The 13,270-nt window shown below is 33.7% G+C and overlaps 1 protein-coding gene across 2 annotated transcripts in view; it reads right to left on the bottom strand.

The window, feature by feature from the left end:
- The window catches only part of LOC119831173 (protein vein), a 53,413-nt gene extending 46,799 nt beyond the window's left edge, over positions 1-6,614 (bottom strand). For both annotated transcript variants that reach the window (XM_038354456.1, XM_038354455.1), the window contains exon 1: positions 6,123-6,614. In XM_038354456.1, the coding sequence (XP_038210384.1) occupies positions 6,123-6,537 (415 nt within the window). In that variant the 5' untranslated portion in view covers positions 6,538-6,614. The remainder of the gene's footprint in view (positions 1-6,122) is intronic.
- Between the last annotated feature and the right edge of the window lie 6,656 nt (positions 6,615-13,270).

Here is a 13,270-nt window from a genome sequence, read left to right as displayed (position 1 = left end):
AACATATTTTTCATTATTTCGTTACATCATACTTTTATAAACCCTTTTATTTCTCTATTGGAAACTTTAGTATCATTTTATTTTCAGTTTGCATAGACGTTGACAATAAATAATATACATTTCAAAATAGATTGTGAAATTTTAAGTAGGTTTTAGCAACAATCTTACCAGTGGCTCTACAATATGTAAAATGCAATATAAATATATAACATGATGTCATAAAATATGTTAAAACTCTTATGTATGGATGTATTATTAGATTTCTCTGTAACTTGGTACTAATTTGGTAAACAGATTAATTCTTACAATATTTCAGATTTACAATGTCAATCACTGTTGTTTTAATTCTACTATCAGTTATGTAACTAAAATACAATCTAATTTTCACAAAATAACCCTACAGTTTGTATGCTAGCTGACACATTTTGAGCAATAAATCGGATGCGTCACTTAATCACCGATCAACGCTGAAATCGAGTCGAGAACAGCATTATCGTACATCACATAACATTTGATGGCTTTGGCCTTACATTATCCAGTTAACGAATTTCATCGAGAAAATTCACTTGTATTTTTAGACATTGGTATTGGAAAAATTAAAACTCTTCTCGCGTAATGAGAGTGATTCTAACAATACTTTACATATGCTTGAACTGTTGAAGTTTCCCTTCGGAAACTTGATGGTAGAATAATTTAATATTGTCCCAATTTCTTACATATCTCCTGTAAATACACAATATTTATTCATATTCAACAACACTTATATGTGAATGTTATGTTTAACGATATGTCAAAAACCTATAAATTCAGATATCGATATATTTAAGCGAATCAATATCATATAATCGACAATCCATCGAGCAAGGGGCATTGAATCGAGACTGTACATCGGATACACGCGTTAATAGCAAGGACACGGCACCAATATACTGTCGCTATTGTCCAAAGTCAGCCATCAGTGTCGACGTCGACTTCCCATGGTGACTAGGAGACAAGGAAGTTCAAGGATCTGGTATTTTAGGGTTACTTTTGGTTAGAATTAATTGGCAACTTATCAAACTGAGGTGAGAATGCATGTAACTATTAGACTTGTAATGGTCTGGAACAGTTTCAGAATACTTCTGAGGGCGACTGGGAGATTAGAAATTTCAGGATCTGGTATATTCCGGAGCTATTTGTACTTCTGTTTCTGCTCATATTTTATTGGAATTGATTGTCAGCTAAAGAAACAGTTCTAAGCTAAGATTAAGGATAAAACTCATGATGTTCTTGTTCACCTCCTCTGGCAAATGATAACGAAGAAGTATCAAAACTTTTGTGAACTAATGAGCTCTAGGTTAAATAAGTGAACCATCAACATTTTTATGTAAAGAATGGGTGGATAAACTGCGAATATATGATATGATAGGTATGGAAATCATAAATATTTCAGACACCATTCTGTTTCAAGATCCTGGTGTGTTCCATTGGAGATCCCGGGATCCCTGCTATTATGCACTGAGTTTGCCCACCGAGGAGGTTTTAGTGGGTAGAAATCCTCCGTGCTCTACTCTTCCCCCAAAGCTAGAATATCTTTTGAAAATTTCCTCCTCATTAAAAAAATTGAATTCTTAGATATTTTAAACATGTGCAAGACAAAGTTAAAACTGAACAGGCGATGTCAGAAATCATTATATAAATAATTGGAAAGGCTTTAAATTATTTGTTTACTTGGACATATTTTCGGTCCTTGGATCTTTTTAAACCTTAAGACATTATAAACAGATATCATAGATAGTTCGATTCTATGTAGATTACAATACAATTGCACTTAATTGTATGTTTAAGCTGATACATTTTATAGTTTTATAATACTCTATTCCATACATATTTCATTACAATGTATATTCTTCATATTATCATTAGTCATCACAAAGATTGGAGAACATTGGGCTACTTGGATATAAGATAATTAATTAAAAATAAAATATACTATTCAAATGAAGTTAAACATTATAATAGAACGTTAGAATTATGCTACGTCTACACAAAGTCAACAAAGGGCAACGAACGCGAATTCTTTATACGTCTTAAACACTGAAACTCAAATCGTTGCCTAACGATTTGATTTCTGACAATTTATACATAAAAAATATTAGAATCATTTCTTGTCAAATAGATACAGATAGTGTTTATGAAAATTTTTGAATGTTATAAATAACAATAAGAATTACATCTCAAGAATAAAAACTTAATTAGTGATACTAAGTAAGTATTTGGTACATACAAGCAAATCATTTTTCGATTGAATTATACTACTTGATGACTCCGACTCATTATGGCTATTTCTGTCACCTGCATTTACCCACATTCTCTTATAAATGAAATTTGAATTTGAAGTTTAATTCCTTGGCCATCACAGGCACGTCGTAGGCCCAGTGTAGACGGAGCATAATAGAACAGAATGACCGACAGAGCGCATCGTACATAATGGTGAACCGGCAACCCGTAACGTCTATTATGAAATAAAAGGTTTTTAATAAGACGCCATGTGACTTAGGACTATAGACTACAATGAAGGTCAAAGGCTCGAGTTTGTAGAATTTCCTGTAGATGCATCGGATGGTTGGTGTAATTAATAACTTTATTACGAAGCTACTACATGTAGAAGTTAAGTTGGAGTTGTTAGAAGTGAGTTTTATAGTGAAGAAGTTTCACAAAGAATGGGTTGTGTTTGATATGAATTATGTCCCATAGTTCTTTAATAGAACGTAACATGGTTTATTTACACTTGATAGGTCTTATTACATTTCTTAGAATCTTGAATTATCTAATCACAATTTATTTATACTGTGACGTTTACAGAGCAATTTATGAAAACGTCGAGACCGTAATATGAGAGATGTTATATGTTAAGAATAATATATATGGAATAACATTTTACGCGAGACAGCAAACGTGTATGCTACATACACTATATAGAATGTTTATAGCATCACAATTTATTTACTCCAATGCCATTTCTACGTTTAATATTTGTAGTACTACATATCACCCACCAAAACGATGAACAATAAACACAAAAATATCAAGCATAAATTCTATCTTGATCTACGACCAATGCCAAGAATTTCACAAATGCTAATATTTATGGGATAGGCTTAAAAAAAATTGATTTGAAAACGCGCACTTTGACAGTCCTAATGACTAAACGTTTTTAAATCAAGCCGAGACAGATTTACAATCAATAATGAGGGAAACGAACATTAACAAAAGGAAAACGACAGATAGCAACCAGATTGATAAACATTTCAGAAGCACGCGGCAAACGTAAACATAGCAAGCGCCACTCGCCGAAGCTTATGAGCAATTGGACTTAAAAAAGATTGAGAATTGTATAATTTCATGAGTCACCTAAAGATCATTTCAAATTATATTCTTGAAGACATAAATCTGAGTTGGTGATGGACATTTCTGTTTGTAATATTTGGAATTGCCTATCGGAAAAGTTCAAACATTTGCTGATATTCATCCGCTAAATATACCGTCTTAACAAAACACTTTTTACGATATATTATTGTCATTTAAATAGGTATTTCTGAATGTACTCGATGAAACTTATGATAAATGTCATAGTATTTATTCTGTTAAGTTAAGAACTACAAGTGAAAATAATTCGCAAAAGCATACAAATACATCACATTCAATTTTAAGTTGTTAAACTATAAACTATAAATAACAGACTTGTCAATAGACCTACATTATAATTGAATAATTACTTTTAATAATAATTAATTGATTTTATAGTATTGTTCCTTATCAGAGCGACGGCGTAAACCTACAATATAATATTTCTAGGAAATTCCAAATTATCGTAATTTATTACTTGGCAACGGGTATCTCATAAAATGTTTTAGGACAGTCACTTGTTCTCTATGCAGATTAATGTCAAACTATATTACTGAATGAAATACCATATTGGCAAGTGTCCCTACATTTAATTTAAGCCTTGGCGGTACGTTTTTTACTTTGTGTTTCTCTATCGAAACGGATGAGTCAATTCTAATGCATTTGGCGATTGCTATATCACTCTTGCTTGGATAATGAGGCGTTTTCATAATTAGTGTCAACGTGAGTCTAGCTTTTATATTATTTACGAAGGAATATGGTAGTGCTAGTGCAGATAATTAATCCAATATTTTATACCCAATTAAATAATATATTACGCAGATGTGTAATCAAAACTAGATACGATTAATTTAAATCTAAATGTGTAATTCCACACCTTATATTGTTATTTGAACTAAACAAAAGTCACGATCACCTACGAGACTATCTGTCGACCGTAAAGTATCCGATACATATTGAATTCAAATTCATTGATGATTCAACAGATGAGTCTATTGGAGATTTGCTATCGGATTAATCGAAGGTAGTTGTGACGTCACTCCACGCTCCAGTTCCGACCTGTTCGTGCCTGTCTGACAAATGTAGCGTTACGGCCTCTTACGTGAACTCTGCGCTGTTTTTTTGGCACTTGCTCCGATATTTCCGGAGCGCATGAACTTTCTACTATCGGATTAAGTTTATCTATGATTGATTTGACGATGAACAAATGAATATTGCCACAAAAGCTCGGCCGTAAATCAACAATCGTCAGAAAACAATAACTGGATTTCACGGTTCACGCACGGTTTTAGAATTGCAGCAATTCTCAGTTGTGAAGTCAAATATTATAAAAATAATGACCAGATGTTCGATAAGGATGCTTTAATTAAGGAGTACTAGTAAAAAAGCGTTACTAGCTTTTATCTCACCGGTTCCAACGGAGCGTGGGAACCGAGCAAATTTTACAGAACTGTTAATAATATACGGTTTAATTTTTTGCTTACTTAACAATTTGAATTGTCTCAATTCATTTATTACGTTTAAAATCAGTTCCCACCGTGGGATGTACATTGCTGGATTCAACGATATCGTATTTATAGTTTATCATTTAATAGTGTTGATGTACGTGCTGTATTGAGAAGAGTTCTGATAATTTTCTCCAGTTCAAAGGAATGGTAGCGATGACGTCTGACGTCTATATTTTGTTAAACGCCCCGGCTTTCGAGATTTAGTGAAATGTTAAGTTTAGATACAATATCCCGGTTACTGGGAGTGTTGAATGTTTCTAAACATGGCTTTAAATTTGTTTTAGTTTTGTACATTTCTGAGTATAATAGCTGAATAAAACTGCTATTCAAATACTGGAGTTTTATGCAAATTTACGTTGAAATTAAATTATAATGAAGAATAATCTGACTTTAACTAGAAGTTTACACAAAGTAGTAATGGAAGATTATTTAAATAAAAAGCGATCCGAGTTTTAATCTATGCAGCGTATAACAATGATAATATCTTTAAAACACTTGAGTGCAATTAAGCCGAAGACTTCTTTTCCTTATAACCGTTTGTGAAGGGTGCATAATAAGAACAAGCTAAGTACATTTAGTATACGTTTTGCTACACTGGCCACGTTTGACTATTTACACTGCACCTAAAATGGATTCATAATGGCTACTTGTTTGTACGATACACCTGCCTCGGCGTATTTGTTAGCAATAAAATTTATGAGTGTCTTTAATATTACGATTACGAGTAATGCTTGTGTTATGTTCGTAGACAAAGACATGCGATATGTCTTTGTGATGAATTTGTCTTAGGGAGGCTTTTGAGAAAGTTATCATTTGAACAATATAAGACAAACATAGAGTTATCAGTGAATATCTTTACTTCTCATAGACTCCACGTAGAGCACTGCATTATAATTTGAAGACACACTTCTGCGTTATTTTTAAACATTCATAAATTGAGTGTTTAACATGATTATTGATGGTAATTTTATCACAGATGCGAGGACAATCAAGTTACAATGCGTAATTAAAAATTCAAATTGGCAATCCTATTATCAGTGTCAATCAACTCGTAAAGTTATTATCATAATTCGATAAGCACACCGGAGTTGGAAGCGAGGCATGCAACAGCATAGAAGTTGATGATCGAAACTAGTGTAACGACTGAAAACTAAACAGGGCTATACCTCGAAACGCTCGCTTCGACGACGTCAACTTCCATGCACTTACGAAACACAAGACACTCACTGTAACCAGGCTTGTAGACCGCGCGTATCCTCCTAATCAACTTGCCAGTCCTTCTCAACGGGGGCCCGAGGGCCACGGCGGCATGGCCCCTCCTTTCCGCGAACACGATATAGTTCTTTCGATTCTGTAACGGCACTTCGAAACGTCCGGAGCACTCGAGTGAATCCTGGGGCAGTTTGAGCCGGATGATGGCGTCTTCCCGGGGCCAGCGGCCCTGGCGGCGAAGAACGCGCCGTACTTGCACTGTGGCAGCGTCTTTGGCGAGCGATTGCACGCGCGCTTCGAAGGCGGCCGGGGCCCGGTAGGCTCGCCATGCGACGTCCGCCCGCTCGCAGTAGAGGCGGCGCGGCGCCGCCAGGCTGCCAACGAGGCAGAACAAGGCCCAGCAAAACGCCGCGCGCGCGCACGTCCTCATCGCGCCATCGCAGCGCACTCGCGTCGCTCACGTCGGTGCGACCCTTGCTCGTCGGCGGCCGGCGCGCGACTACTCCCTCCGCGGATACACGCCCCGCTTACACCGAAATAGTCTACTGTGCGGTGCGGGCACGCGCCGATATATCTCGCCCGATGATAAATTTGCGAGTGCTCGATCGTAATTAGCAGGTTAGCGCCTGATCGGGGTGCGTTCGAGGGCCCCTTATTAACTTTTTAGGTGAATAGTTGGCTTTCGGCTTGTACAATTCCGCTGATAAAGCCGCCGGTTTTTAATGTGCATATTTTAAGTTTGATGCTAATTTTTCTTATAAAAAACTAATACTCATGAGTTACGTTACTACAGGTGAATTCATTTATAACAATGATTAATTTAATTTATTATTAACTTGTTTTCGCAAAACTCGATCCACATGGTGTAAATTAATTAACCTGCCACCATTATGTGTTTTTTGTTACCAAAACCACGCATAAATTTAATTGTGATTAAGTGCTAATTGTAAGAATTACTATAAAAGTTATTTCATTTCAGTTGTAAGGTATAGTGTCTAGAACCTGACCTCTCCTAATCATTGTTTTTAAATGATAAAAAGAAAGCAGAGCTCGGCTCTGTGAAAAGTCATTATCATTTGCGATGTTCGTACTATAATTGAGTAAATAAAACGTTTTCATTTGAATTTCATTAATACAAAAAAAACATACATAATATTGAGACTACCGTCACAGAATAAAAATGCTCTCCTTCTTAAATACATTCAAATTCTATTTTTTTATGTGTTGAAACAATCATATAGTATTATGTTATCTGTGGTCATACAAATAAGTCTTAGAAACTAAATACCGTTTTATAACATTATTTATTCAATACATCAGTTGGAATAATTTGTGTGAAATAAGAAATTTTTATAAGCTTTTTGACTTTAGAACTTTCTGAAAAGAAAATTAATAACGTGAAACTATTGTAATGCATACGTTAAACTTTTAAGTAGAAAAATTGATGAAAACCAGATATTAAGATGGAGGTTTGATTCAGAATTTTTTCGAATTCCTTACAGAGGATTCCTCTATTCCTGAAAATGTTAAGAAACACTTGTAAAACAGGTTCATAAAAGATCCTCTGAACATATATTTCTTAGGTTTAGCTCTAAAAATTTATCTTTTCATGTTAATATGCATGCCTAAGTACATCGATGTTCGTAGCGCAGGTTTTCATTTAAAGAGTGCCGTAGCCTGCTACGAACGTAGACTGGGCTACGGTTGCTTTCGCCTTCGTAGTTTCTCTACTAGAGATTTTGTCTAGCAAAGACAAGTTTTATTTTCAGAGGCCTGGCATTTGTGAGAACTGATAAGTGCTTCACTTTATAACTAAGTTTCAACAACAATACATTGTTCGCATAAGTTTTATGCAAATAAAAAAACTTCAAAATAGTATTACTGGATACGAATGAAGAAAAAAAGCCTCATGTTATTGATATTGATATAATTCAAAGGCCCAAAATTATTTATTAGTTACTTAAGCACTCAGTATGAACAAATATCATTTGCCACCGATGAAGCTTAAATTCAAAATTCATTTAATTTTCGCTAGAACACGTACATTACATGTTGTCTTATAAATTTTGTTTTACAGTATTCGCTTTGTGAACTCGCATGCAATCGACATTTTTAACAGACTTCAAAAACCAAAAAGGGAGATGTTTTATTTTCGTCTGTTTTTTTTTTTTTTTTATTATTTACATTACATTATTTAGCTATCAACTTTAGTATAAAATTATTTAATTATATTATATAATGTACTGTTCAGTAAAATCTTTAAAACGGCAACACATTATTACAGATGAAAACTAAAACTTTTCTAGTCTTCGTAATTAGATTACAGTATTTAGAATATCTCACAATTCGTATTACCTTAAGTACAGCATAATTTTATACCCTTAAATAAACACTTTATCCAATTTAAAGTTTCAATAACCGTTTTTTTACTTGCCATCTATTCCATAATTACGTAAAAAACCATGAGAAAGACAGCAGGATGTATTTGTCGAAAACCCAGTGAAAGGATCTTATATACCTGTTATAAACAGGAAGGTAATCTTTTGTCGCAACTCATTGGTTAAAATAAAACAATTTAACGCATGGTTATGGCAGCAAACGGTTCCCACGGCCCGGGAATGCGATAATACGATAGAAGTGTTCATATTATAACAATTTTTTACAGGACAGAGTAACCGAGCTGGTGTTTCGCCTGATGATGAGCGATCACCACCGCCTATGAATTTACAAAGATAGCCTCTTCAAATGCGTTGTCCGTATTTAAGTGGTAAGGAAAGGAAAACGAAGGGAATATAGGAAAGGAAAAGCTGGCTTCCAGTTCTCGCCGTGCACCACACGAAACACGGCATATATCGTATGCTACTATTTCACTCGGATCTTTTGTGGTATTGTATCTTCCTCTGAGCGACTTCGCTTAATCCGTGCCGAAGAAGGCAATGTATTAGTTTAGTAACAGTTCCTTTCTGTTAATGGGATTTTTAAGGGACCAGCATGGAACTACGAAAGTACATAAAATTGTAAAATAGTATAACATAAGAACACGAAACTCGACATGTAAGGGTCAATCAATCCTTACATACCTCTGCCATCTTGATCTAATAAATAATAATTATATATAATAAATAATAATTTGGTTAAAAGTTATATCTATACACAATATATTAAAATACAAAAATAATATTATTTTCTTATCCTATCCTATCCTATCCTACTAATATTATAAATGATTTCACATTTCTCGTAAAATTAATTCACAATAAAATTGATTGTTCACAACTTCTGACCAAATTAAATTTTAATGTTCCTCGTAGGTATCCGCGTAACCCTATTAAACTTTTCTCCCCCCCGATCCGTAGAACTGTTCTTGGCCAAAATTCCTTTTTTCCTCGAATTTGTCGGCTTCTAAATCAATATAGTTCCGAAATCGACATTTTCAGTACAAATTCATGCCCAAAACTCCGCCGTGCATTTCTAAAAATATTATACCACTGATGTGTGTTATGCAGTATAACATTGCAATGTAATACTTTCGTTTTTAAGATGTTTTAGTTGTTTAATTAATATGCATGTTGTGTTTACCTTTTAAAGGTGTGCATTTAGCTCTTAATTTTTTTTGTATTTACTTGATATAATTTCTTTAATGTAATACCTGTTGGTGAACCTTAAATAAATAAATAAATGCGAAAGTTTGTAAGGATTTGTGTGTGTTTGTTACTCTTTCACGCAAAAACTATTGATCCGATTACAATGAAATTTGGTACGTAGATAGCTGAACAACTGGAATAACTTACAGGCAACTTTTCATCCCGATATTCCTACGGGATACGAACTTACGCGGGTGAAACCGCGGGGCGCAGCTAGTACTTGTATAATGTATATCATGTTCTAAACATAAACAAATAAATGTCCTCAATAAAGTAAAGAAACGTCATAAGAACTGATTCCGAAAACTCAGTACCTAACGGGTCTCCACTCGGTTTGCATCCGGACCAAAAAAAGCGTACGGAAACAGGGCCTTACCTCTAAATACGTTACTTATCTCAGGTAGGCTCCATTCATAGTAAAACATCAATGAATGATTTCTTTGTAAAATCGCCGATTAGGCTCTTACAATATCATAAGCTTAAGGCAATGTAAGCTTTAATCTAATAGAATAGAGTTCATTTTGCTTTGTCGTTATGTTCAGGTACTATACTAGAAGCTTGTCTCGACAATATGCAAGTTACTTATTCGTACTATGAGATGTTTAATGTAAATCTAAGTTTTGGAATGTATCTTTATTAGCGAACTTTGTATATTTATTTGACCAAAACGTGCATGCTATTTTGTGCCTTAAACTCATTATGCTAGAGTCGATAGCAGCTTGATAGGGATGTCATAGTAATACAACCTGAGAGGTCTATTGTACACGCACGTGCGTCACGGTGGGCTATTGTCACACACTGACACCGCAGCGTAATACGATTTGTATAGGGATGAATGAAACAATTTTTTCCTCACCTTGGGTGACTCATTCGGTGTAAAAAGTGTTCAAATAAAAATGTTTTGTGAATGGTACGGGTGGATGTTTAATCAGCATATTATACGATTCTAAGTTGATTTAAATACTGACTTCTTTTTATTATGCGACGTAATTTTTTATACAATGATATTAGGTACATTTTTGTTACTTATTTGTGAAATTAATTATAGCATTATATCGAAATATTTTTATTTTCAACCAAAAATTGTTTTTAAAGTTAAAACGTATTCAAATGTTCATGTCCACAAAATACATAAATTACAAATTAAAAAGAAACTCATTAATTAAAAATAAAAAAAAATACAAAAAAAAAACATACCAAAAATTGCATTTAGAATGTAGACGTTAGTGTCATTTATAGCTATTTCTACCTGCGCTTCCGCTGCTTCATTATGTCGGTGCAAATTATTCATTGACAATGGCATTAGTAACATTTGTAATGTATCTATGTTGGCAAACACGTGGAAGCAATTAGTTAAAGGTGTGAGAAAGTTGATCGCGAGAATGCGAGCGAATTGTTCGGCGCGGCTCTCGGAGGTGTAACAGATGGTCACTTTCGATTATTTCAAATGTTTTTCGTACAGGTGGTGGAGATTAGTGCGATGTTTATGGGTTTAATCTTTTTACATGCCATCTGCTAAGCAACGGTAAGTTAAGGTTTTATGAGATGGTAGTTACTTGTTTTGTGATATTCTGAGTTTTTGACGTCTTAAGCACTAATTGCTAGAATAAGTATCTTACTTTTTAATAAGGTTAAGTTTAATTTTATGTGTATTACAGAATTATTTCGTAATTTATGTAACCTATCTGATTTATTTTACATGTCTATAATTTGATATTTATTCATCATTACGGAACCACTTTACCAGGGTAACATAATTTCAAGTTTTATATATTTTTTTATTTAGTACGTAGGTAAGGTGTTCAAAACATCCATCAATATCAGAACATAAAAATATATATACGCACAAAAAAACCTAAGCCTACCTACCTATACATTTTTAATTAGTTGCTAGTATTCGTAAAGATGTGGTAACTCCCATTTTACAAATTTGATCAAAATCATCCCATCGCCGCGTTTAAAAATGTGTCTTATAAATTATAATAGATCAATATTTGTAGTCATAATATTGGTACTACAAAATAACGCTTAAGTATATATTCGTATAATTGCAGAATAAATCATATTTATTAAGGATGGAGTACATTATAAGCGTGAGCACGGTGGCTAGACGCAATTCAAATAGTCGCGTGGCTTATTTCACTCACACCTGCGAATAAATATAACTCACACAGACGCGCTACTGTTGTAACTCGAACGATTCTCATATTTTTACTCGAACGATTCTCGTTTTTTTTGGGTTAACTTTTTTTTTTTTTTAAATAATAAACACAATTTTTTATGGTATTGTATGTTAAACACTTGATACTTGACAAACACACTTGCACGAAGAAGGCAAAACTTTTCTAAATAGATAAATTCACTTCTGCTTTATGTAATATATATTCATCTATTTATATGATATTATTAAAAAACTGGTACAAACCAATACAATTTTTGTATCTGCATTGTCAATCTATCTAATACTAACTAGATGTAAGAATACTAATCTGTAATTAAAATAATAAACACAAATCGAGAACTAAATGAGAATCGATAGTAACATATCCTTGATCTGTTACGAGTGCCCTCACCTTACTATCCCATGACACTGATGATAAGCGATGCAATACTTTTGTGAAATATAATAAACTATCGGCCTGCCCCGGATTCACTCGTGGTACATATATAGCCTATAGGCCTCAAGGATTACGTACATATCCAAAGATGAAAGAATTTTTAAATCAACCCAGTAGTTCCTGAGCTTGGCTTGTTCAAACTAAATCTTCTGCTTGATGTTATAAGAAAGACAATTCTAGACATAAACTTAGATTATTAAGAAAGTGAAGTCCCGTGTCCACTACTGGGGTATGGGGCAGATGATATACATCTATTTCACTGATCGATTTTCTGGCAAGAAGGTGTAACAGCCATCTGTGTACTGCCAGACCGAAACATTTTTTTGTGCGTTCTCACCGGGAATCGAACCCAGGACCCGTCGGTTCTAAGCTCACACGAAAATCACTGTACAAAGGAGGCGGTCTGTCTTAGACTATTATTTATGGCAAATTAAATATGATTTATCCGAACTACTTTATTATGCTGACTCATGGTTTATTTGTATTTACAAAGTTTTTTTTTCAGAACAGATTAAAAACAAACAACCAAAACCATTAAGAATGTACCAAATCAAAAATAATTTTTTATATCAAAACAAACTGTAGCTGGGAAATGATAATAAATGAAAATAAATGATAAAAATTACTGTAATATGATTGATTATATATTTAATTATAGTATGAGTAGAACCTTAACAATTAGTTGTAAGTGTGTGTAAAATTTTGAGTTTGAGTTTGAGTTTGATATGTAGGTATTTCTGATGTTATAGAATTTTCGTTACTACGCCTTCTGTCCTATCCTACTAATATTATAAATGTGAAAGTTTGTAAGGATATGTGTGTATTTGTTGTTCTTTCAGGCAAAAACTGATTAGTTCATATTAATACTGATTAGTTCATGATTAGTTCATAGTAGTTTATT

This window comes from Zerene cesonia, chromosome 13, assembly GCF_012273895.1.
Source record: "Zerene cesonia ecotype Mississippi chromosome 13, Zerene_cesonia_1.1, whole genome shotgun sequence".
In the NCBI taxonomy this organism is placed as follows: Eukaryota; Metazoa; Arthropoda; class Insecta; order Lepidoptera; family Pieridae; genus Zerene; species Zerene cesonia.
The sequence above is the reverse complement of the archived record's forward strand: the minus strand, read 5'-3'. Positions and strand labels throughout refer to the sequence as shown.